The sequence below is a fragment of the Lactuca virosa genome, chromosome 6 (genome assembly GCF_052849685.1).
Source record: "Lactuca virosa cultivar CGN04683 chromosome 6, Lactuca_virosa_CGN04683_v6, whole genome shotgun sequence".
NCBI lineage: Eukaryota > Viridiplantae > Streptophyta > Magnoliopsida > Asterales > Asteraceae > Lactuca > Lactuca virosa.
Genome location: NC_136431.1, coordinates 196,589,217 through 196,616,691, shown reverse-complemented (window position 1 = coordinate 196,616,691; position 27,475 = coordinate 196,589,217). Strand labels below are relative to the sequence as shown.

Here is a 27,475-nt window from a genome sequence, read left to right as displayed (position 1 = left end):
TTGTTTTCGTATGTTTATTGTATAAGTTGAAATATATTTTGATTGTCTTTGGCATTCATTTGGATCATCCATTGGATCCACCCTTGGATCCCCAACATGGAAATGGTGAATATTCAATATTATAAGGCATATTTACAATAACAATAAAAATCCTTTGTAATAAAATCAAATTTGATTGATTTATGTTTTCGGACACAAATGTGTTAAAAGGGTGTTCTGCATACTGCAAATAGTAATGGATCTTTATTTAACAATATATATTATATATGATGTGTAATAATATCAATATTAAACTAGATCTAAAAATTCAAAAAGCTTTTTTAATGTATGAGAAGTGTATTACTTGCCTAAATGTAAGAGTATATTCTCTATTGAAGGCCTAGCATCATTTGACCTATTTGTACATGCCAAGGCCATGCTCCAAACTTTCAAAATCTTTCTTTGATCCTTCCCTTCAAAAGGGAACTCAAAACACTCACATTCTTTAGCTTTAATCTCTTCTTTTCTTTCGAAACACCATTTTACCGACTCAAGTGCCTTTGATCCTCCTAAAATGTCCAACATAATTATTCCAAAGTTGTATATATCATTCTTTTGTGACAAAGGTTCACAACGGAGTATTGGTGATGGTGGTTTTCGTTGACCAGTGTCGGGAACTTCCATTGCAAGTTGGGTAAAACCATAATTTGATAAATAAGCATTAAAATCAACATCTATCATAATGTTGGAGGTTTTAAGGTTGCCATGGATATTCATGATCATGTTTCTATCTCGTGCGGGTGCTTGTGAATGGATGAAACGTATGGCTTTTGCTATGTGCAAGATTATCTTTAGCCTTTGCTTCCACGTTAGTGGGGTGTGGTCATGTTCTCTCGCGCCTATAATAATGGAGCCCATGTGAAATTGTCAATGCGTTTATATGACCATTAATTAAGCATATAATAGAAGAAAACACAATTTCTTTTCATGTGTTAACATAAGAGTCCTTGTTAAGGAATCATTGTGTAGATTTTCGGATTAGAACTTGCAATATCTAAGATTTTAGTAAGTGTTTTTTAGGATTTAATGTGTATTTTTCCAACAAAGGTTAACTTTTTTTCTTTCTTTCTTTCTTTCTTTCTGTCTATGCAACAAAGTATGTTCTTATATGTACAAAATATGCAAGGATATTCTATTATGGGACTAAGGCTATGTGTTTGACGGACTGACCAAGCTAGCTAATAGCTTAAAAGTTAAATATTAAGCTGAGAAATCTCATAAAAAATGACGTGTGGGCTAACTAGTTCTTGATTGGTGTATTTTTTTTTTCTTAAAACATTTTTGTATATTTGGCTTACAAAACCATGTGTTGCATATATCAACGAAAATGAAGAAATTTATGTATAAATGCATATTTAATTATATAATAAACGATTGTAGTTACAATTACTATTGGTTGTTTGTGATGAGATAAAAAGAACATACCTGTAAGTAGATCGTATAGACTACCCATCGGGTAGTAGTCACAAACAACAAACTTGAACCTCTTAGAATAAAGATAGGCTTTCATTTGAACAAGATAATCACAACGTCGTCCGATTGCTGCCAATCGAGATACACGTCGCCCAAACTCCCTCCTTCTTACACAAACCATTCTAAACCTTTTCAACACGTTATATGTACCATCCAAAAACACAACTTTCTCTATCAAACCTAACGATGTCTCTCCAACAACCCCAACAGATGCCCCCATCAGATCTTTCAATCTCCACTTATACCTACAATCTTCATCTGTTACATCACTATCACACGGCACAAGTGGCTCATTTTCCATGCAACCAATGAAGATCTCATCGTATTCACATAACGAGAGCGATGATCGGCAACTTCCTTCATTATACCTAACAAGGAAAAAAAGAAAATAATGATAAATTGCAAAATGATTGATGAAAATTATCTAATCAAGAGATGAAATCAAGAAACCTAGAGGTTCTTTTGGACTTCGTGTTTAAAGCTCTCGACAACATTGCTGCCTTGTTTGAAAGAAACTAGGATGTGTGTGGTGACCCCTTTTGTATAAAGATTTGGATCTTTTAATTGGTTTCATTTTAATAAAATATTTAGTTTCTTGAATTTATCAAATTCTTTGTTGTCTATTGAAATTATTAATTATTCATAAACGTCCAAAAATTAGAATATGCAGTTGAATCTAACAATTTTTATATATTCATATTTTGAGTAATTATTTTCCTAAAATTTTATAAAAAATTGTGATTAGTCTATATATATTTTTTTATATATTAAAAGAGTTCAAGAAATAAAAACTAAATTACACAAATGGTACATATGGTTTCATATGAGAATGTTTTTGTGCACCGGATGATCCCATAGTTTGAAATTTTTTCGCAATAAGTCCTTATAACTGATGTCGTTAGCAAATAAATGTTAAGTATTTGAGGCATAACAAATACTATCATTTTTGTTTTCCTTTTCTTTTTTTTTCTTCTGTTTTTTTAATGATTTATAATTTTAAAAAAATAGACCTCTCTCTCTCTCTCTCTCACACACACATTGCCCCTTTACTTTCTTCTTCTCTATTTTGATCAATCAATGTTATGAAAATCGTTCGACGGTAGTTCTGCGGTCGACTGACGTTAAACGATTAATTGGAATAGACAGGGATTAATCGGAGACCCTAAATTATTAATAAAATTATGTAAAAAACTAATATATCCTAAAAAAATAAGTATTTGAAAATTTAAAAATTTAAAATTTTGAAAATTTGAAAGCTTTATGAAAGAACCCCTTTCTTGACTTTCATATTTCTGAAAGACCCAAACTTTCATACTTGACAATATAGTTACTCCAAAACATGCTACATGCATATTTATAAAACATTATCTTACATTGATAAAGTGATTACAAAAGATTGGATACAAACCGACTATGTTTTAAGATTTTACATAACTACCAAGAATATTGTAATTTTATACAAACATAAACTGAAGTACAAAAGTACTATTACAAACTATTCTAAGTCTTCCAACTATACTGGGTGCTTATTGCCTGCATTATGTTAAAACATTGGGAGGGGTAAGCGATAACGCTTAGTGAGTTCAATAATAGATACAATATAATGTTATGCCATATATATACTTCAATATGACAGAGGCAAAAAGGATCAAGGAACAACAAAGGCATAATGCTAAAAGCTTTCCATATCAATCAATGAGACATAACAATTTCCATACTTGATATAAAATCAATAAAGTTTCAGCACAAATGGCACAGAAAATACTCAGGAATATTATTTTGCTAGAATATTTAGGCTTTCAGCCTTATCTTAGCATACTACCGAAGCCAAAGTGATGCCTATGTCATACACTTCATGGTCAACGGTTCATACCAATACCCAAGTGATGCCTATGTCATACACTTCAAGTCAGAGGTACAGCCTTGCTATAAAAATAGCGGAAACAACAACTCGAGATGATAACATGGAAAAGCACATAGAACATATAACACATAACATACAATTGTTCCTATGTATTAAACTCACCGTGAAATAACCGGGGGTCAAAATAGTAATTTGGGCAGCACTTCGGCTCTAAATATGACTTTCTTCGTTGAAAACCGGGAGTTTTCTTGAAAACCGGGCTCTGCGAAGGTAGAGCTTCGAAACCGAAAAGATAAATTTTTCGGGCTTCTCGGGAATCTCGGGGCGCGTTTCGGGCTTTGGAATAAGTACCGGGGCTTCGGGGGAAGTCGGAATGTAAGAAAATGTTGAAAAAGGGTGAAAAAGGACAAATTTCAAACATCTAACCGGGAGGTCTCGCACCCCTTATATAGGTGCGAGCCTCGGATCCGAAGCGAAGGGAGGAGGGCACGTGCATGCGAGGTTCGGACCAGGTGGCAGCAGGGCGAGGCTCGGACGGACAGGTGCTCGCTTTGCATTGGTCGGATGACGCGGCTTCTGGCTTCGGATCGGGTCGGCTGCATCGGTCGAATCAGGAGCCAACACGCGGGTCGGATCACGTGGGGCACATGCGAGATCACGTGGCTTATTCGGACACCTGTGCGACACGCGTCGCTTCTCGGATATGCCACGCATCAGCTTCGGACACGTGGCCATCTCCGAGCGAGGGTGACGTGGCAATCACTATTCATGCGAAATTTCTCGAAAAATGTGCCCAATCTTGTAAAATCCATAACTTTCTCATACGGGCTCCGTTTTTGACGTTCTTTACATGCACGAGTAGAGAAAATTATGCTCTACAACTTTTGTTTAGACTTCGTCGGAAAATTTTGACTTTATTTTTATATTATTATTTTTAACAGACCGGGACTGGTAAATCCGTTAAAAATTCATAATTTCTTCATCCGACGTCCGTTTTCGTCAGACTTTTTACCGTTGTACTACTAATGACGAGACCTTCGATTCTCGTTTAGGTTGTGTCGGCTAAAAATCACTCGATCTAAAATTCGAGTTTTTAGCTGTCTACTGCTAAGCTGAAACTTGTAAAAATCATAACTTCCTCATACGAAGTCAGATTTTGGCGTTCTTTTTATCGAACTTCTCGGTTTAACGAATACTACGACTTTCATTTAGATCACTAAGGCTAAAAAGTAGTTTATCAAAAACTCACTTTTTACGTCATTCGGCACCGTGCCGGTTTTATCGCGGATCTTCGATTGGTCATAACTTCTTCGTTATAACTCGGATTTCGACGAGGTTTTCGCCTACATGTTTCTAACTAAATTATCTACAACTTTAAATAATAGAATTTTACTTATTTCAAATTTTATATTTTCGCTAAATTTCACTATTTGGCTTTTAATTGGAATCTAATAAGACTTCCAATATTTTATGAGTGATTCTAAACATAGTTTTACTTTATTTCTAGTAAAAACTATCTGTTAGAACTCAATACTCAATTTCTCATAATATTTCATAATATTATTAACTTATTAATTTACATAACACGATTTCAAAACGTGTATGTTACAAATACCTCCTCATTTTGAGGATTTCGTCCCCGAAATCACAACGATTTAGACAAATGAGGATATGTCGCTCTTATCTCATTCTTATTTTCCCTAGGTATAATTTGAATCTTATCAGTGGTGTCTTGAACCATTTCAGGACCACCAAGGATTTTCTGTCCTACATTATGCTAACATAATGGTGTTCACAGTTACTACCGAACTCTAAGACACATGCACGAAGCATATCTTCTACTGTTTGGATTGTTCTCTCTGTCTAACCATCTGTCTGGGGATGATAAGCTGTGTTGGGAGCAACTCGAGATCCCAATTCACTTTTCATACTTGCCCAAAAGTGAGAAGTGAAACGAGTATCACGATCGGAAATAATCTTTAGTGGCACTCCATGTCTCGCCACAATTTCGTCTAAGTAAACTTGTGCGTATTTCTCCATTAGAACCGTTGTACGTATACCGAGAAAATATGCACTCTTAATCAACCGGTCGATAATTATCCAAAGGCTATCATTCACAGTTTTCTTCTCCTCTTTCAAGGTATTAACTATATAAGCCGGATAAGTAGAATATCCCTTCGATATAAATTTACGAGTTTTTAAGAAAGAAATTTATTATTTTCACCGTAGACATAAAAGAATCCTTCCTTTCGATAGGGATGCATATCATCTCTTCGTAGCACAAGAGATCTGCGTAGTTCTTTGACAATCGATTCATGTCGAGAATAATATCAAAGTTGGGAAAGAAGATAGGAATTAGGTTAGCAGGAAGATTATAACTTTCAATTCCTATGACACTATTTCTGTAGACTTTGTCAGCAAGTAATGATATATTTCCTATGTTATCTATATGAAATGATTGGACAATTGCGTAACAAGCAATTTGAAAAGAATGTGCGAATTTATAAGGCACGAAAGAATCTGAGGCATCACAATCAAATAAGATGTGAGCAGATCTAAAGTTTATGAGAAATTACTAGTCACAACATTCGAGTCCTAACTTACTTCTCTTGTGGTAATCTAAAATGTACGATATTTAACTTTTGGTTTGCCAAAAGATTGTCAAACTCTTCAAACTTCTTAATTACTAGCGGCGCTCAAACCTGCACCCGCTCATCATTCTCTATTGGGCCTTCGATCCAAATCTTTGAGTTAAAACTCAATTCTCATTGCAGACTCCTGCTCCTTCTTGGTTTATAGACTAAACCCAAGATAACGCCTTTACTTTTGCTATAACAACAACTCGTATGGTCTTATTCTAATGACCTTTGATTTTATAATGCACAAGACACATAACGAACCAAACTCTTGTATTAGAATCAGATCGAATAAATCAAGCTGATGGAATAAAGAAAATGAAAAGAGTTTGATCAACACGTGGATGCTTTGGAACAGAAAGAATAGCACCACGTATCTCTAATTCGTGCTTTCGGACATATACATCTTTTAGCTTTTGGCACCTCCTCCTTTTTAGTTGGAGTATTCTTTGATGGTTGATCGGAAACTTGACTCCCCGCTATTTGACTAGTAAGAGTAGGGCGGAAACATTTCTTGTGGCCAGTAACACCAGATAGCAAGTCACATCTCTGGCTAATGATTGCTCAATCCTTTAATGAAGATTGTTATATTTCTATCGACTACCTCGACCATTTACTTCTTCAGTATTCCTACTGAAGTTTTGTCACTATATAAGACATGGTTCTCTGAACCAATCAACTCCTTTCGCGGATTTATACTAATCGGACTCGATTCTTTATGACATTAAGATTTGAACGATAATTATCTTCTTCGTCATTAACGAAACGAAGGTAACGACACACATGAATAAAATGGAATCATTTACTAGCTTCTTGGTAACCTTGTGACTTTGCCTGATCCAAGTGTGAGTCATGTGCTTCCAGTAGTATAGGCCTCTACTACTATTCACACCTACTCATACTCGTCCCAAGTATTGTCTCGCAGTTCCCAAGTCACCATTCAAAAATTTTCACAAAGCAATTTTTCACACCTAAGTGTGTTCAAACAAGTACATACAACAATTTCTCCTAGACTCAACTAGGGTTTTCGCGTTTCTATCAAACATATCTTGGATTACTTATACTCGCCTTCTAAAATTCTTCTCATGCATATGCTTGATTTAATATATCCTAATACTTTTCCATAGGTCGATAGAAATTTTACTTCCATTTCTTCATATAAATTCTTTCTCGGGTAGTGTCTACTCTGCAAGACATACTACACCCAAAATTTACTCTAGCAGTATGGAGACAAACAGTCTTCAACTTCTTGCATCTACTTCTAACTCATGCAAACCATCATGCACATTAGTTGGTTTCATTATCCTTTCATGACATCGTTATTCTTGTATCTGAGTAAGTCTAAGTCTACTTCATAGGGGTCTATCCTAAGAAGTTTGCATTATAGCTGTATCTCAGCAAGCTCTACTAGCTTCAACTTGGTTCTCTGTCATTCCTAACTACAACATTTCTTCTCATATAATAATATGAGTGTATATCTTCTTCAACTAAGTACTCTACCTTACTCTAACAAGTAAGCCACTCAGCCTTTTCACAACCAAATAACCTATTTCACCATCCTAATCATGTATGTTAAAGTCGGCTTAACACACAATGGAACTTCCATTAGGATGTGATAGTAGTCAATTATCACTCAGTATTATTAAATACTAAGTCTGAGCATCTTGTATAGGGTTACTACTCGAACTACATACTACATCACAAAGTCTTGGCCTATTGAGTCTGAAAACTTCATTAGCCTTTCCTTTGATCTTCATTTAATTCTTCTAAATCATGTACCACATAAATTTCGATACTGTCGAAGTATTTATCACCAACTTCGGTTCTTCCGACTCTATAAACAATCACTGCTTCAATCTGGACAGTGGTGGAACAACTTCATGGATTTGTACCAACACATTTATCTCATCCAAACGTGTTTCAAACGCACATCTTTCTTCCAAAGATGTTATTATATATCAAACATACTTTAAATGTATAATACCACTCTATTGGTATTAATACACTATTTACGATAACACTTCATATTTATTATTTTACGATATCCTTCGATCGTTTATCAATAAACTTATGAATGTCAACTATCATAAGTATCTTTATTACTTTGAAAAGTTTTATGTAAATTCTATTACGAAAACTCTTAGAATTCTGAACATAAAATTTTCTAAACCAAGGTCGGCAACAGACCTTAAACTTTCTCAAATAATAGCAATATAGCTAAGCAACTTAAGGCATGCTATATTTATTTATCCTTTAGCACATCTTAGAATATAAGGCATATCCCCTCTTAATATTCTAGTGCTTGTGTCCATTAGGTATCCAACCTAAAGTATACCAGATACATATTGTATCATCACTTAACAATTTATGTTTAAATCTAGAAATTCTCAAAATTCCTAGTTCATATAAACTAATTTTCTAATTTTTTTTTGAAGTGACTTAATATCTTAGAATACTAGGGTTTATCACTACCCAATACCCCACTTAAGTATTTCCTATGGTTTGTATCCATATATTTAGAATGATTCAGTTCATATATTGAACTTCCAATAGTTTAAGTCTAAATACCAATCCATGGAATTTAGTTCACTTAAACCACTGCTCTGATACCATGATTGAAAGAACCCCTTTCTTGACTTTCATATTTCTGAAAGACCCAAACTTTCATACTTGACAATATAGTTACTCCAAAACATGCTACATGCATATTTATAAAACATTATCTTACATTGATAAAGTGATTACAAAAGATTGGATACAAACCGACTATGTTTTAAGATTTTACATAACTACCCAGGATATTGTAATTTTATACAAACATAAACTGAAGTACAAAAGTACTATTACAAACTATTCTAAGTCTTCCAACTATAGTGGGTGCTTATTGCCTGCATTATGTTAAAACATTGGGAGGGGTAAGCGATAACGCTTAGTGAGTTCAATAATAGATACAATATAATGTTATGTCATATATATACTTCAATATGACAGAGGCAAAGAGGATCAAGGAACAACAAAGGCATAATGCTAAAAGCTTTCCATATCAATCAATGAGACATAACAATTTCCATACTTGATATAAAATCAATAAAGTTTCAGCACAAATGGCACAGAAAATACTCAGGAATATTATTTTGCTAGAATATTTAGGCTTTCAGCCTTATCTTAGCATACTACCGAAGCCAAAGTGATGCCTATGTCATACACTTCATGGTCAACGGTTCATACCAATACCCAAGTGATGCCTATGTCATACACTTCAAGTCAGAGGTACAACCTTGCTATAAAAATAGCGGAAACAACAACTCGAGATGATAACATGGAAAAGCACATAGCCCATATAACACATAACATACAATTGTTCCTATGTATTAAACTCACCGTGAAATAACTGGGGGTCAAAATAGTAATTTGGGCAGCACTTCGGCTCTAAATATGACTTTCTTCGTTGAAAACCGGGAGTTTTCTTGAAAACCGGGCTCTGCGAAGGTAGAGCTTCGAAACCGAAAAGATAAATTTTTCGGGCTTCTCGGGAATCTCGGGGCGCGTTTCGGGCTTTGGAATAAGTACCGGGGCTTTGGGGGAAGTCGGAATGTAAGAAAATGTTGAAAAAGGGTGAAAAAGGACAAATTTCAAACATCTAACCGGGAGGTCTCGCACCCTTTATATAGGTGCGAGCCTCGGATCCGAAGCGAAGGGAGGAGAGCACGTGCATGCGAGGTTCGAACCAGGTGGCAGCAGGGCGAGGCTCGGACGGACAGGTGCTCGCTTTGCATTGGTCGGATGACGCGGCTTCTGGCTTCGGATCGGGTCGGCTGCATCGGTCGAATCAGGAGCCAACACGCGGGTCGGATCACGTGGGGCACATGCGAGATCACATGGCTTATTCGGACACCTGTGCGACACGCGTCGCTTCTCGGATATGCCACGCAGCAGCTTCGGACACGTGGCCAGCTCCGAGCGAGGGTGACGTGGCAATCACTATTCATGCGAAATTTCTCGAAAAATGTGCCCAATCTTGTAAAATCCATAACTTTCTCATACGGGCTCTGTTTTTGACGTTCTTTATATGCACGAGTAGAGAAAATTATGCTCTACAACTTTTGTTTAGACTTCGTCGGGACTGGTAAATCCGTTAAAAATTCATAACTTCTTCATCTGACGTCCGTTTTCGTCAGACTTTTTACCGTTGTACTACTAATGACGAGACCTTCGATTCTCGTTTAGGTTGTGTCGGCTAAAAATCACTCGATCTAAAATTCGAGTTTTTAGCTGTCTACTGCTAAGCTGAAACTTGTAAAAATCATAACTTCCTCATACGAAGTCAGATTTTGGCGTTCTTTTTATCGAACTTCTCGGTTTAACGAATACTACGACTTTCATTTAGATCACTAAGGCTAAAAAGTAGTTTATCAAAAACTCACTTTTTACGTCATTCGGCACCGTGCCGGTTTTATCGCGGATCTTCGATTGGTCATAACTTCTTCGTTATAACTCGGATTTCGACGAGGTTTTCACCTACATGTTTCTAACTAGATTATCTACAACTTTAAATAATAGAATTTTACTTATTTCAAATTTTATATTTTCGCTAAATTTCACTATTTGGCTTTTAATTGGAATCTGATAAGACTTCCAATATTTTATGAGTGATTGTAAACATAGTTTTACTTTATTTCTAGTAAAAACTATCTGTTAGAACTCAATACTCAATTTCTCATAATATTTCATAATATTATTAACTTTTTAATTTACATAACACGATTTCAAAACGTGTATGTTACACTTTAGTATAATATTTTAAAGTTTGAAAACTTAAAAATTTGAAAATTTAAAATTTAAAATTTTGGTGAAAAATTTGTAAATTAAAAAATTGGAATTTTTTAAATATTTTCACGCCTATGACCGCCAAGGACCGCCAAGCCCGATTTTGACCAATTTCCACCAAACACCCTAATCGTAATCACTTCAAGGTCGCCAAAAGATTAATCAGCCGCCATGGCCGATTTCTGCAACACTGATTTTGATGAAAAGGAACACAAATAAAATGCTAACTAACAAACTTCAACACAAAAAATGGTATAAACATGTTTCAAGGAGTTCTGATTTAAAATGGATTTAGCTACTTAAGGAATAACATGCTTCAAGCATCGCGATCTTCATCAATAATGAAAGAAATCATCGCTTTTGTTGCTTAGGTTTCAACCTTCTTCTTGCATTTGGAATCGAGATCTTCATCAAACACAAACAAATGATATAACTCGAAGCAAATCAAAGAATCATGATCTTCATCAAAAACAAACCAAGGGTTTGACCTAGAGCAAATCAAAACAAATCCGATGATTGAATCATTAACATGTTCATGTTTATCTTGCATTTAGAACATTTATAGGTATTCATATCCATTTCCTTCCTAACATCAGTGAAACCATAATGAAGATTTTGATTTAGGATTTTCCTATCTTCATCCTCGATGTGACGAAGATGAACCGAAAGTATTTAGGATGAAGACTAAGAACATGTTAGATAAATATGCGAGTTTTAAAACCTAATTATTAGTGTATATTAGCCCAGTCATTATTTAGTCCATCAATGTATAGTATAGGCCCAAATTATACTTGTATGATGTATATATTCTTTTATACTTGTTAATGAAAAGGCAATCAAATGATTATTACAATCCAATATGGTATCAGAGAATTGATCCCCGTAACCCTACCTGTCATCGTTCCCCCATCTCTTCTTCTTCTCCACTTTCATCGATTCTTCTTCTTCTTTTCTCTCATGACAGACGGAAATCTCAAACCATGCAACATCAACAATATCAAATCCTTTGTTCCCTTGATTCTTGACTTGAATCAATTGAACTATGACTATTGGAGAGTTCTTTTCGAGACCCACTGTAAAGCCTACGGGGTTTATGGTCACCTTGATGGCACCTCCCGTCCGAAGGATAACAAAGACGAGCCATGGCACAATCTGGAAAATATGATTGCCATGTGGATTTATGGCACACTCACTCAGCCTCTTCTTACCATGGTACTCAAAATGGCTACAAGGCACGCGACGTTTGGAAAGTACTTGAAGACCTCTTCCGAGACAATAAAGATGCACGTGTACTAGAACTTGACAACGAGTTGCGTTCCATGGTTCTTGGGGATCAAACCACTATCTACTATTGTAAAAAATAAATGAATGTTGTTGCAGAATTATTAGCCAACATCGGGTCACCCGTTCCCAAGAAGACCTTGGTTACACATCTCCTTAACGGTTTGGGTCCCACGTTTGACAATATTGCGACTCTTATCCGCTACCGTGAGCCACTTCCAAGCTTCCTTCAAGCATGTTCCATTCTTGTTCTTGAAGAACTACGTTTTAATTGAACTCGTCCCTCTCAACCCATCCAATCAGACCATTCTTCGGCTTCTCAGGTTCTGCATACCACTACTGATGGGTCCTAATTTCAGCTCCAGGGAACTCCACCCGTGCTCCAAATTGCAGCAACAACCACCGAGGACCACCACGCGACAACCGCCGCAACAACAGCCACGACAGTCGCCACCAGCAGCCCTCAGTTGGCCTTCAAGAGCAACGGCAGTAGCAACCTAATTAGGAACTTCCTTGCCTCACTATCATGCACCGTATGGCCTCCTTCCCCATGGTTCAATTACCGATCACCACAGCAACATCCTGTCTCCGGTAGCCTGCAATCATCTTCCCACCATCAACCTGGGATTCTTGGATAACCACCTTCCTCACCAACTCCTGATTCATTCTATGTCTCTCAACCATTTCATATGTATCCTCCATGGAATTGGTTTCCTCCTGTAGCAAATGATCAAGCCACGAATATTGGTCAAGATTTTAGCTCCATGTCTCTCTAAGATCCCAATGATTGTACCTGGTTTATGGACACGAGTGTCACTTCTTATTTAGCCTCTGACTCAGATATACTCAATTATTTTAGAAATAAAAGCTATATTAATTCAGTTTTAGTTGGCAATGGTTCATATATTCTTGTTACTCACACTGGTCACGCCTTCATTCCTTCCAAACACAATCCCCTTCATTTACATAGTGTCCTTATCACACCCGACATTATCAAAAACCTTGTCTCTATCCGTAAATTTACTAAAAACCACAAAGTTTTTATTAAATTTGATGAGTTTGGTTTTTCTGTGAAGGATTTTCTGACCAAACAGGTGCTCCTCCGTTCTGATAGCACCAATGATCTCTACCCCGCCTTCATGAAGCCACCTGATCCAGTTGCCCTTCTTTAAAGCAGCCCCACCTTGTGGTACCAACGTCTTAGTCATCCAAGTCCTCGTATTCTATAAAATTTAGTTTCTAATAAATGTATTCCATGTAATAAATGCTTCAATCATTTTGTTTGTGATGCATGTCGTTTAGGCTAACATGTTCATTTATCTTTTTCTACATCTACTCCTGTTGTTTCATACCCATTTGCTATCAGACACTCGGATTTATGGACATCTCCCATACCGAGTATTAGTGGAATAAAATATTATGTTCTTTTCCTAGATCATTACTCTCATTTTCTTTGGGTTATCCCTTACGAAATTGTAACATCCTGTTTCCTGTCATTTCTGGGTCGTGGGTCGAAAATCGATTGTGTAAGGATTTGGGCCTTAAGGAGGCAAAGTTTAGTCCTTGTGGAGGGAGGTAATGTTAGTTAAGAGATTTAACCCTTGAATTGTGTTTTGGGCCGAAGGGTAGAAAGGGAAAAGTCATAGGTCGGGTTCTTGCATGAAATATGGATTTTTGTTCGAGAAGTTTTTAGTACAAGATATTCAGATAATATTTTAGAGCTCTTCAACACCTTTTTTTTGGATATAAAGAACGTCAAAAATGGAGTTGGAACGAAGAAGTTACGACCATTTGAAGTTAGGCGATTTTTGGGTTAGCCTTGTATGATGGGTGTACGGGGAGTACGTTGGGCATGCTAGGGCATCCCTAGTATGTTGGGCGTACCAGGAGTACGCTGGGCGTACCAGATTAGTGCCCAAACCCTATTTTCATGGTTTCAGACCTATTTAAGCTCCGTAACTTCCCCAAACCCATTCCATTCTCAGGCCCCACCTTTCCAACGCCCTCTATTGAAACCCTAACCCTAGTTTGAGCCTTGTGAGCAAAAAGAAGGTGTTTTTAAGTGCTTTAGAGTGTTCTTGGTGCACCTTGGAGAAGAAGGAAATCATTGAAGAAGCGTTGGTTACATTGAAGCTTGTAGATCCAGACCTTGTTCACCTTGATCTTTCTTGTGGAGGTATAAAGATTGAATCTTGATGATGAAGTTGTTAGATCTAGCTAGTTTTTGGTGTTATGAGCTTTTGGTCACTTTTAAGTGCATAAAGTTTAGATCTTGAAAGTTTGTGACCTTGTTATGGATAAAGTTGGAAGCTTTATCCATCTAAACATCACATTGATTCGGAATCTGAAGGTTGGAGACGTGGACTTAATGGATTAAGTTGAAAAAGATGCACTTTTGGTCCCTGTGAGACTTAAAGACTAGATCTTGTTTGTTGGGACCATTCAATTAGATAAAGTTGGAAACTTTATCTATTATGGGGCTATTAGGAACCATAAAAATGTGATCTTGGTGATTCTATCCCTTCCATGCAAGAGTTGTGATGTCTTAATGGATTAATAAGTTAGGGTTTTAGCTTTTAGACCTTCCCTAGCTATGGAAAAGTCATAAAGTTGTAAACTTTATGACTTAAGACAATGTTATGAGGCTAGATCTGAGTTTGGGTGAAAAGTCCTTAAGGGATTAAGTTCTTAATAAAGGAGTGGGATCAGGATGTGTACGATGGGCGTACGTTGAGTACGCTGGGCATACTTGTAACATCCCAAAACTTATAGCCAAAAATTTCATTTTTAATTAAGTAAGTATAAAACCAGAAGTCTGAAATATCAATAGTGTTAACCCATTTCATAATCAAAAACCCGTATTTCAATTAACTAAAACATTTCATAGAAAAGTATTATCAGAGTACAACTCCCAAAGATCTCGTAATGCAGAAATCATAGTGTGATGCGTTGCGATCATGCTGGCTCCTTTCCTTTTCAAAAAGAAGTACCTGAAACCAAAACTGAAAATCGTAAGCACGAAGATTAGTGAGTTCCCCCATCATACCACACACCATACAATACACATACTGCCTAGCATATCCGGGTGCCAGCCTACCCCTTCGGTCTCTTTCAACCGGTAACTGCCTAGCATATCGGGGTGCTGGCCTACCTCTTCGGTCTCTTTCAACCGGTAGCTGCCTAACATATCAAGGTGTTGGCTTACCCCTTCGGTCTCTTTCAACCGGTAACTGCCTAGCATATCAGAGTGCTGGCCTACCCCTTCGGTCGTTTCGACCGGTAACGGGGACTATTTCAACCCTACTACTACCATATATCATTCTAGTACACAAACACATAAGTCACATACTGCCTAGCATATCAGGGTGCTGGCCTACCCATTCGGTCCTTTCGACCGGTAACAGGGTCTGTCCTACCCCTCCTACCACTATCACATAATATCATAGCATACTAGCACATAAAGCATAACAGATATTGGCATACCAGACAATTATCACAAAGACAATCATCTCTACTATAATCTCCTACTAGTGGGCCAACATTGGTGCCTTAGACCTACTTCTACTGGAAGGTAACTCGCCTCATGCCATTTAACTCCACTGCAAGAAATCCTTAGCTGTTGTCCTGGTATCTCCTCGAGCTATAAATAGCAAAACATCACCCAATTAACAATTGGGTTCTAAACCATGATCCATAATCCATACTTGGGGTAAAATGACCATTTTACCCCTGACCCACAAGATACTTAACTAAGGCCCAAGTCCAAAACTCTAAAATCCATAAAGGCCCACTAATGGCCCAATTTTCCAAATTAGGCCCAAACCCTTACACGGGCCTTTCCCTAAAGCCCATTTACTTTTCTGAATCATTATACATGTCCATAGCTAGCCCAACGAAATCCATGTACTTACAAGCCCATAAGAAAGCCCGAATCTGAAATGGCCCACAAGGCCCAATAAGGCCTAAATCCATCATGGACCTACCCAAGATGGCCCAATATCCAAAAAGGCCTGAAATATTAACTGGGCTACCCCAACCAACTCCCGGTCCATGGTCCAAGTCCCAAAAGGCCAACAAATCAAAGTGAAGCAACCAGACCAAGTACGCCCTACGTACTCATCTGGTACGCTAAACGTACACCTATTGGGGCTAGTACGCGCCGCGTACCCAGGTGGGTACGCCCAACGTACTCCTCTAAAGTCCAATCCTCTCCAAATAAGCACTTAATCACTTCATCCCTTGCTCCAACTCTCCAGTCTGACTTCTATAGGTGACTTTTGAAGTAAAGTTGGCAACTTTACTAACATGCATGGCTTAATGGGACTCTAGAGCTCAAAAGAGCTTAATGGATGGTCTTAACTCATGCTTGGACTCAAACACTTCACAAATCTTGCACCTTTATGAGAGAGGGGACCTTAGAATGTCCAGATCTATAAGTTTGAGTCCATATAACGACCCTAGCTCACCAAGACCAAGCAAAAGGCTAAAAATGGCCAAAAACCAACCCAAAAGAGGATCTATGAAATGGAAAGTCAAGATCAGAGCTTTTTACCTGCAATGGGTTGCAAAATATGAGAACTTTTTGGATCTACAAGCTCCCTTCCATGATCAACACTTGAACACCACCTTTCTCTTCTTGTACACACTAACAAGTCTTCTTTTAAGCTCCAAGCTCCATCCAAGGCAATCTAGGGTTTCATGGACGTGAAAAGGGGTGGTGGCTGACTTGAAATGACCTAAGGAGTGGTATAATGTTACTTATATAGGGTACAAGATGGGGAAATTAGGGTTTTGGTCTGGAAGGAGTACGCCCCGCGTACCTCTTTGTACGCCCGACGTACTCATGACCCACCCGCGATCATTTATTCTTTTATGCTGGGCATATCCTAGCTTACGATGGGCGTACCCAACTAAACACGCGCATGCAAATCCTTGCATGCATGGGACTCATCCGCCACATCTTTCCATTAGGGGCTAATTCTGCCAAAACCTTCAAAGTGTCATAACTCACTCGTCCTAAGTCAGTTTCCAACGAACCTTATATCCACGAAAAGGCGGCGAGAAGCCCTACGCTCCTAGCAATACACCCGAGCCTTAAAACCTTCTGATTACAACCCAAAACCATTAAAAGACCAAGATATCAATTTACAGTGATACCCTTGGCTTCCGAAGACATAATCGAATACATGGTTCACTTAGACCCTGGCATTTACATCTGATATGGGCTAAATCCTTCCTTGCCCAAAGCTCATAACCCCCATGACAACTGATGACTGGGCCGCAACCCCCAGCAACGAAGCAATCCGGAACCGGGTGTTACAGTACTCAACTGCCTTGGACTTTGAATTTTGTTGACTTCCATTGACCGTTGACTTTTTGACCAAGTTTGACCTTGGGTCATGTAACACCAGTCAAAATAGGTCAATAACAATCACATGTGATTATGCCAATCATGTAATGTGATTTTGTTAAACTAGTAATGTGATAAACTTACTATGTAATTCATGTTAAAGTATGAACTTTCATACATAATTTATGATACAACTCAAAGTATACATCCATACGATTCCAAAAATGTAGAGAACATCTAAATCTGACTTCGCGTGAAGAAGTTATGATAAACCGAACACTATAAATCTCTATAATAAGAGGAATTTAAAATAGACTTAGAATTAGCTATTGGAGTCTAAAAGAGAGTTGTGGTTCTCGTAAATACCTACGCGTGGATATAAAGAACATCAAAAACGGAGTTCGTATGTGAAAGTTACGTCCTTCCGAAGATTCAGCTGTCAGAAACCCTAATTTGACTGAACTCTCGACGTGAGCATAAAAACTCACGATGTGAGGAGTCAAACCGCCACGTTTTGAAGCTAGAAGTCTACGGAACGATAACCCAAAAGCTCACGACGTGAGCAAGGTTTTCTCACGACGTGAGGACGCTGCAGGACACGAATCGAGGCTAGAAATCACCTGGGAAGACTACGGGATGACTCTTGCCATGGCTCACAACGTGAGTCTTGATTCTCACGACGTGAGAGGGCCAAAATCAGCCTATAAATAGCAATCGATACCCATTCTTTCATTACACCTTCTACTTTCTTTCTCTCTCGTTTCCGAAGGTCGTTTTCCTTCCCGAGCCTGACTACGACGAGCCTCTGACCGTTTAGATTCTATAGATCACGCTACTAGGGTGAGTTTCACGGCCCCACTTTCTAATATTTTTGGGGGAAAACACATGCTAAATATTGTATATATGTTATTATTATGTCTATATGATAGTATATTAGGGGGTGTTTGGTACAAAGAAATAAAACCAGGGAAAAGGAATTGATTCCTTTTCTCTTGTTTGGTTGATATAAAAAATAAGGAATTGAGAAATAAATCAATTCCTTTTCCATCAAAACAATTCCCTGTTAAAAATAGAGAAAAGGAGAGAAAACAACCATCACTTTGGGTCGAGAATCAGAAAAAAAAGCGGAGAATTCAATTACACCTCCATTCGAGCCCCTTTGTGTGCAAAATTAAACCATCGTTCCAGAAAAAAAATCGATCGTGTATGGGATTTCATGCAATCGGCTCTTCTTCATTGGCCCTACTTCCGTATACGCATCACAATCGATTCTTTTTGCGATCATAGACTCACGATTACACAATTCTGGGTTGCTCTTGTTTTTCGATTTTGTCACCACTATCTTCCAATTAAAGGTATGTTTATCAATCTTCCAATATGTAAAATCAATTCGTGATGTTCCAGTTATGTTTTTGTGTTGTTTGAAGGTCAATTGTGACCATATTATATGCGATTATTGGTATTTTTAAATTCTTGTTGTCACCATAATTGTAGATAATGATGAGTGATGATCAATAGCTGTTTGTACCTGGTTAGTTGTTTGTATAAAAGCAACTTTTTTTTTACAATTTCAGTTTTTTTTAGATTTTTTTCTTCAGTTTGAACCGCCATTAGATCTTCATATGATGTCGGAATGAGTAGATTGTTAATCTAGATTGTAGTCTTCTATATTGGAAATGTTTTAGCCTCAAAAAACAGCTTAATTGATTAAGATATGATTGAGATATATAGCTCTAAACATAGGCTGTTATGATTGTTCTAAACTGTTTCAGCATTTTTTAGCTTTTTTGTCCAACTTTGAACCGTCATACAATCTTCATACCAACTCGGAATGAGACGATTTTTTTTCAGATTGTAGTCCTCTGTTTTGTTTACATTTTAGGCTTAAGAAATAGCTTATTTGGTTTAGTTTTGGCTGAGTTATGTAGCCGCAAACAAGGGCTGTTAGGATTTTTTTAAACTGTTTCAGCAATTTTTTAGTTTTTTTGTCTAACTTTGAACCATCATAAAATCTTCATATGAGCTCGGAATGAGGTGATTTTTTTTCAGATTGTAGTCCTCTGTTTTGTCTACATTTTACGCTAAAGAAATAGTTTATTTGGTTTATTTTTGGCTAAGTTATGCAGCTCTAAACAGTGGATGTTATGATTTTTCTTTCAATAGTTCTTGCATTTTTTTGGCTTTTTTGTCCTAACTCTTCCTTGTTTGTATATACGTAGATGACATGCACACCTTTGCAACAACATATTGTACAAAATAGACAAATCACACCCAATTCGAGACGAACATGACAACATTATTTCTACCGTGGAGACATCGCAAGGATGGACGGACCGTCGAGATCTTCTTGCTAATACTATGTTTACTGATTGGAGGCGTGCCAACAATTAATTTATTCCATGTTTTTATGTAAACTATATTATTCATTATGTGGTGTTTATATGATGTATTCATTATGTGATGTGATAATATTTCATTAGTTTGAATCTATTTGTAAATTATTCATTTATATTAGAAATATGTTTTTCAATACAAGATATATATAAAACAATATTAATTAACAAGAAAATAAATTATTTGGTAAAAAGTGTTGTTGTAATAAAAAATTATAAACAGAAAAATATGCTTATTTTGGCAAACTAAGATGTGCATCATAATGCATTTTTATAAAAACAATGTTGTTTCAAAATGAATAAACAAGGTAAAAAAACGCATTTCCATTTCACTGTTTAATACTACCAAACAAGAGAAATGATTCTCAGACAAATTTCTCTAGTGGATTCTCAGGTCTACCAAACAGTGGAGTCAATTCTCTTTCTCCAGCTTAATTCTCTTTCTCTGCATTTCCATTCTCTGCTGCAATTCCATTTCTTTGTACCAAACGCACCCTTAGTATCAACATAGATAGTTATAATAACCGGGATATAGTTATTTCGTATCTGAAAATATACAACTATCGTAAAGTTGTTATCATGTTATTGTTATAGTAGTATACTAATGTAGATCTTGAGTTATACTTAGGATTCTATATATATTTTGTGTGCGATATAGTTCCAGAGTTATACTCGGAAGTTCTATATGTAATTGATAAGTATGTTGTTATTATTGGTTTTATGTCAAGATAAAACCTGGTTTTACTTCAAGTTATAACTGTTATACTGCCTAAATGTTATGAAGTTAGGAGTACTTTTTAAAAGCATAGTCTAGTAACTTAGGGTTTTAGACATGAAAATGCTTTTGTTGTTAGGACTATAGAACGTTGTCAACGTCTACATGAGCTACCTCATTCATCAACTAAGATTGGGGATCTTAGTGGAAGTCCTCTGACCTGTAACCGTTAATCCCGTGTGAGCGAGGAAGTCGTGTATGAATAAGATATGGGTTGACGACCCCACTCGTGGTTGTTAATTACAACCCAAGACAAGCGAGTGACGATCCGTTCCTTTTATTTGTTATTGTTCCGGCGTCGATGAAGCGCGCGGTATTGTTTCTCATGGTAAATCATGAGTGTATTGTTTCTCATGGTAAATCATGAGTGTGTTTTGTCAGAGGTTTTGTTGTCAAGCAGCGGTTACAGACTCATGGTAGCAACTTGTTAGAAACATTATACTTCGTCGCTATACAAGTATTAATGTTAAATATAAGTTTCCCCCTACTTATACCCTAGATACTACTTGTATATTAAGTAGATAATTATACCTAACACACATACTCGTATAGAATTGAAATAGATTTATACGTAGGGGTTTAATCGTATATAATTGAAATAAGATTTAGACGTAGCAACTTTCATTTGTATGGAATTACAAACAATTATATTCATAGTATATGGGACTTATATGTAAACTACTTATTTGGTAAGTAAAATTTTATACCTAGGATATATATACTAAACGTTGGAGAGTCAAAATGATACTTTCAAAACTATACTTTTGAACTTGGAAAATGTATTATTTTTATATGGAGTCAAAACCTGTGGACTCACCAACTTTATGTTGACGTATTTTTAAATGAATGTGTTTTTAGGAAGTTGATAACTATGATACGAGAAATGACGTTACACCGCCCGGTGTTTCCGCCGATGCCCGGGGTGTGACAGATTGGTATCAGAGCTATTAACTATAGTGAATTAGTGAACGCACGACTATAGTTTAGGGCTTACTCTGTTAGGTTTAGGTATATCCCTTAGCCTACAATATAAAGTATTAGTAATTATACTACTGAAGGACTACTTACGGGAGCGGTGACACGATAGACATGTAGCGTTGGGTTGCTGGATTTCAGAACGACTATATGCTAAAATGATCATGCCCACCGACTGTCCTGACTGGCCGGTGCCTTATCAACTAGACCTGAAGTAACAAACAATAATTAATAATACCCATGAATACAACAAATACAAAGATATAGAGTTATGTATGAACTCAGTCCCGCGATGAGAAAACATGTATATAACCCAAAAATATAGAAAACCCAAACCCTCGATAAGAATTCAATGCAAGGTTTTAGGTCAAACTACTTAGTCGAGTTTTATTGTATATGGTACGAACCACAACTAAACGTAGACTGATCACCTATGTTTAATTATGGTCAGGCCGATGCACAACTAAACTTGGATACGGTGGTTGATAGACTAAAACACTTGAAGATTTTAGAAGATTCAAGATAGATCTCAGATCAGGATACCATCAACTCGGAGTACAAGAAGACGATGTTTCGAAGACAACATTTAGGACTCGGTATGGTCAATCTAAGTTCCTAGTTAAGCCTTTGGATTGACCAGTGCTCCAACAATGTTCATGGACCTCATGAATAGTGTTTGCAAACCGTACTTGGATAAATTTGTGATAGTAGTTATCGATGATATACTGATATATTCATGAACGAAGGAATAGCACGGTCAACACTTGCAAATAATCTTGGAACTACTAAGAAAAGAAAAGTTGTACGCCAAATTCTCGAATGTGAATTTTGGGTTAGAGAAGTACAAATTTTTAGAACATGTAGTTAGTAACAAAGGGATTCAGGTCGAACCCTCCAATATTGAAGCAATTAAGAATTGGGAAGCACCAAAGACGCCAACAGAAGTACGTCAATTCTTAGGACTTGCTGGCTATTACCGTAGATTCATAGAGAATTTCTCCAAAATAGCCAAGCCGTTTACAACACTAACCCAGAAGGATATGAAGTTCAACTGGGAAGTCAAACAAGAAGCTGGTTTTCAGAAACTAAAGAAAATGTTGTATAGTGCACCAATCCTATCCCTCCCAGATGGGACAGAAGATTTAGTCATATACTACGACGCATCAAATCAAGGATTGGGATGTGTGTTGATGCAAATAGGAAAAGTTATCGCCTACGCATCACGACAACTTAAGGTGCATGAGAATAATTACACTACCCATGACCTTGAATTGGGAGCTGTAGTTTTTGCATTGAGAAGTTGGAGACACACAATTGGCCAGAGAACATATAGGTGATACCTTATGTGCCGAGCCAGAAATAATCCACGAGACAAACTCAAAAGATCGTGCAAATTAAGGATCGATTAAAGTCAGCACATGATCGTCAGAAGAGTTATGCTGACGTAAGACGTAAGCCTTTAGAATTCCAAGTTGGAGATAAAGTAATGTTGATACGCCAAACGATTAAAACAAAGCCGTATTCCCATAGTGAAAGTTCGATGGAACTCTTTATGAGAACCTGAATTTACTTGGGAATGTGAATATCATATGAAACAACAATACCCCCAACTATTTTTCAAAACCCCATCCATAAGATAAATTTCGGGATAAAACTATTCTAACGGGGGGAGAATGTAACACCAGTTAAAATAGGTCAATAACAATCACATGTGATTATGCCAATCATGTAATGTGATTTTGTTAAACTAGTAATGTGATAAACTTAATATGTAATTCATGTTAAAGTATGAACTTTCATACATAATTTATGATACAACTCAAAGTATACATCCATACGATTCCAAAAATGTAGAGAACGTCTAAATCTGACTTCGCGTGAAGAAGTTATGATAAACCGAACACTATAAATCTCTATAATAAGATGAATTTAAAATAGACTTAGAATTAGCTATTGGAGTCTTAAAGAGAGTTGTAGTGCTCGTAAATACCTACGCGTGGATATAAAGAACGACAAAAACGGAGTTCGTATGTGAAAGTTACGACCTTCCGAAGATTCAGCTGTCAGAAACCCTAATTTGACTGAACTCACGACGTGAGCATAAAAACTCACGACGTGAGCATAAAAACTCACGACGTAAGGATTCAAACCACCATATTTTGAAGCTAGAAGTCTACGGAACGATAACCCAAAAGCTCACGACGTGAGCAAGGTTTTCTCACGACGTGAGGACGCTGCAGGACACGAATCGAGGCTAGAAAACACCTGGGAAGACTACGGGATGACTCTTGCCATGGCTCACAACGTGAGTCTTAATTCTCACGACGTGAGAGGGCCAAAATCAGCCTATAAATAGCAATCGAGACCCATTCTTTCATTACACCTTCTACTTTGTTTCTCTCTCGTTTCCGAAGACCGTTTTCCTTCCCGAGCCTGACTACGACGAGCCTCTGACCGTTTAGATTCTATAGATCACGCTACTAGGGTGAGTTTCACGGCCCCATTTTCTAATATTTTCGGGGGAAAACACATGCTAAATATTGTGTATACGTTATTATTATATCTATATGATAGTATATTAGTATCAACATAGATAGTTATAATAACCGAGATATAGTTATTTGGTATATGAAAATATACAACTGTCGTAAAGTTGTTAGCATGTTATTGTTATAGTAGTATACTAATGTAGATCTTGAGTTATACTTAGGATTCTATATATATTTTGTGTGCGATATAGTTCCAGAGTTATACTCGGAAATTCTATATGTAATTGATAAGTATGTTGTTATTATTGGTTTTATGTCAAGATAAAACCTGGTTTTACTTCAAGTTATAGCTGTTATACTGCCTAAATGTTATGAAGTTAGGAGTACTTTTTAAAAGCATAGTCTAGTAACTTAGGGTTTTAGACATGAAAATGCTTTTGTTGTTAGGACTATAGAACGCTGTCAAAGTCTACATGAGCTACCTCATTCATCAACTAAGAATGGGTATCTTAGTGGAAGTCCTCTGACCTGTAACCGTTAATCCCGTGTGAGCGAGGAAGTCATGTATGAATAAGATACGGGTTGACGACCCCACTCGTGGTTGTTAATTACAACCCAAGACAAGCGAGTGACGATCCGTTCCTTTTATTTGTTATTGTTCCGGCGTCGATGAAGCGCGTGGTATTGTTTCTCATGGTAAATCATGAGTGTATTGTTTCTCATGGTAAATCATGAGTGTGTTTTGTCAGAGGTTTTGTTGTCAAGTAGCAGTTACAGACTCATGGTAGCAACTTGTTAGAAACATTATACTTCGTCGCTATACAAGTATTAATGTTAAGTATAAGTTTCCCCCTACTTATACCCTAGGTACTACTTGTATATTAAGTAGATAATTATACCTAACACACATACTCGTATAGAATTGAAATAGATTTATACGTAGTGGTTTTACTCGTATAGAATTGAAATAAGATTTATACGTAGCAACTTTCGTTTGTATGGAATTACAAACACTTATATTCATAGTGTATGGGACTTATAGGTAAACTACTTATTTGGTAAGTAAAATTTTATACCTAGGATATATATACTAAACGTTGGAGAGTCAAAATGATACTTTCAAACTATACTTTTGAACTTGGAAAATGTATTATTTTTATATGGAGTCAAAACCTGTGAACTCACCAACTTTATGTTAACGTATTTTTAAATGCATGTGTTTTCAGGAAGTTGATAACTATGATATGAGAAATGACGTTACACCGCCCGGTTTTTCCGCCGACGGCCGGGGTGTGACAGGTCAAACTTGAGGATTTTGGGCTATTGATTAAGATATTATTTGGTTCTGGTGTTAGTGGATTCGCGGGAGCAAGCAGTGTAGAAAGGAGCATATCGCAGTCTTTCAAGGTTCTTCGATTCATGTGAGTTTCGCATCACTGTACCCGTGGGTCGAAGTCACCAATGTCGGCCCACTAGTTTTGGTTATCTATAGTAGAAGGATGCCATAGGGACTATATATAGTCATGTAGGATAGACTAAGGACTCTTGATTTAGGCTCTTTTACATGTTCCTTGTTTGGTTGTGGTTCCAGAGTAGGATCACCTGTCCGGGTGTATATCTCACCTCTAAGTATATACGGTTATGCATTCCTTGGATTGTTGGTATTTAGTATGTTGTTATGTTGTAGTGATCTGTTAGATCGGTATCCTGGTATATAGGATGTTGCTATGCTGTAGTGATCTGTCAGATCTATATCTTGGTATATAGGATGTTGCTATGCGGTAGTGATCTGTAGATCTATATGTTTACATGTACTTGCTGGTTATCATCTAGTGGAGTGCCCTAGGGATTGTATGTGGTCATATAGGATAGCCTGAGAACTCTTGATCTAGGCTTTCTTGCATGTTCCTTGTTTGGTTGTGGCTCTAGAGTAGGATCATCTGTTCGGGTGGCTATTTCACATCTGGTTATTTATGGTTACGCATTTCATGGAGGATAGCTGGTAGTGGGAGAGTGTGCGGTGTGAGGACTAGTAGGTGGTAGTGAGTTGTATGATTGTTTTTTGCCTGTATTATGTGCATACTTGATCCTGATTTTTTATATGTCGATATATGGTAGTAGTGGTTTGAGGCGATCCTGCTTTGTGTTGTAGGCCAAGATACCCGGTGCGGGCCGACTGTAAGTCGTAGGCACAGAGGCTCGGGAAAAGCACGTTGGTTTGAGTAGGTAGGCTAATAAACCTTAGGTATTCTAGCCCGATGACTGAGTGGACCCGATGCATGCTTGTATGTTTATCGTATGGGGTATTTTGTGGGAAACTGACTAATCTTTGTGCTTACTCAGTTGTTTATTGAATCAGGTATCATCAGTCGTCATGGCAAGGTGAAGGCGTGACTGTACACATTCATCAACAACAATGAAGATTCCACGCTTTAATATTAATCTGATTTCAATAAATATATTTGGAATAAACGGGTTTCTTCAAGATGGATTTATAAATTGGAAGCTCTACTTAAATAAAATGAAAATTTTTGGTTGTGAAAATGGGACGTTACACGAAACAAATCCGATGCCATAAACAAATTCTTACACTTTCGTGCATTTGTTAAAATTCAATTCAAATAATAAATCAAAATTTTTCAATGTGATAATGGGGGTGAGTTCAGTAATCACGAATTTCACAAATTATTCGACCAACATGGCATTAAATTTCGTTTCTCTTGCCCTCACACATCCCAATAAAATGGTATGTTCGAACGTATGATCCGAACTATAAATAACATCATACGTACCCTTCTCTTCCAAGCTCACATTCCATTTTCTTATTGGGTGGAAGCTCTCCATATAGTCACCATCTCCTCAACATTACTCCCTCCATATCTATAGATAATCAAGTTCCATATCTCAAATTATTCACACAAAACTCATCCTTCACACATCTCAAAGTCTTTGGGTGCCTTTGTTATCCTTACATCAACCCTCCTCACAAACTTGCACCGCGCACCACACTTTGTCTTTTCCTTGGCTATCCATCTCATCAGAGAGGGTATCGGTGCCTTGATCTTGCCTCTTACAGGATCATTATATCTCGCCATGTTGTGTTTGATGAGTTATCCTTCCCTTTCCAATCAATGTCTCCTAATACTCCCCCCTTTTTGGATTTTCTTGACATTACCAATCACATCTCCCCCATATATCGCCACCTCCTGCACTTTGTGCCCCAAACAACCGATCCTCCCTCTCCAACTCCACTAATCTAACCAAATCCTCTCCATCACCTTCGGCTACCTCTAGGGACTCTCCAACACCCCCCACCTCTCCCTCCTCCTCCCCTTCACCTCATGACCACACGTTCTCGTCATGGGATTTCCAA

At 37.2% G+C, this 27,475-nt stretch overlaps 1 protein-coding gene across 1 annotated transcript; it reads right to left on the bottom strand.

Annotated features, from left to right (window-relative positions):
• Nucleotides 1-339: 339 nt before the first annotated feature.
• LOC145122204 (putative inactive receptor kinase At5g58300) lies at nt 340-11,772 on the bottom strand. Its single transcript, XM_079057845.1, has 3 exons — nt 11,732-11,772; nt 1,465-1,880; nt 340-878 (listed from the first exon to the last, which is right to left on the bottom strand). Exons 1-3 carry the CDS (start codon nt 11,770-11,772, stop codon nt 340-342), a joined length of 996 nt encoding a protein of 331 aa, XP_078913971.1.
• Between the last annotated feature and the right edge of the window lie 15,703 nt (nt 11,773-27,475).

Coding starts and splice junctions, on each gene's coding strand:
- LOC145122204 (XM_079057845.1), bottom strand. CDS start 11,772: ATGAAAGTGGAGAAGAAGAAGAGATGGGGGAACGATGACAG. Junction 1,881..11,731: donor AGATGGGGGAACGATGACAG/GTAGGGTTACGG, acceptor TTTCCTTGTTAG/GTATAATGAAGGAAGTTGCC. Junction 879..1,464: donor TCTATACGATCTACTTACAG/GTATGTTCTTTT, acceptor CCATTATTATAG/GCGCGAGAGAACATGACCAC.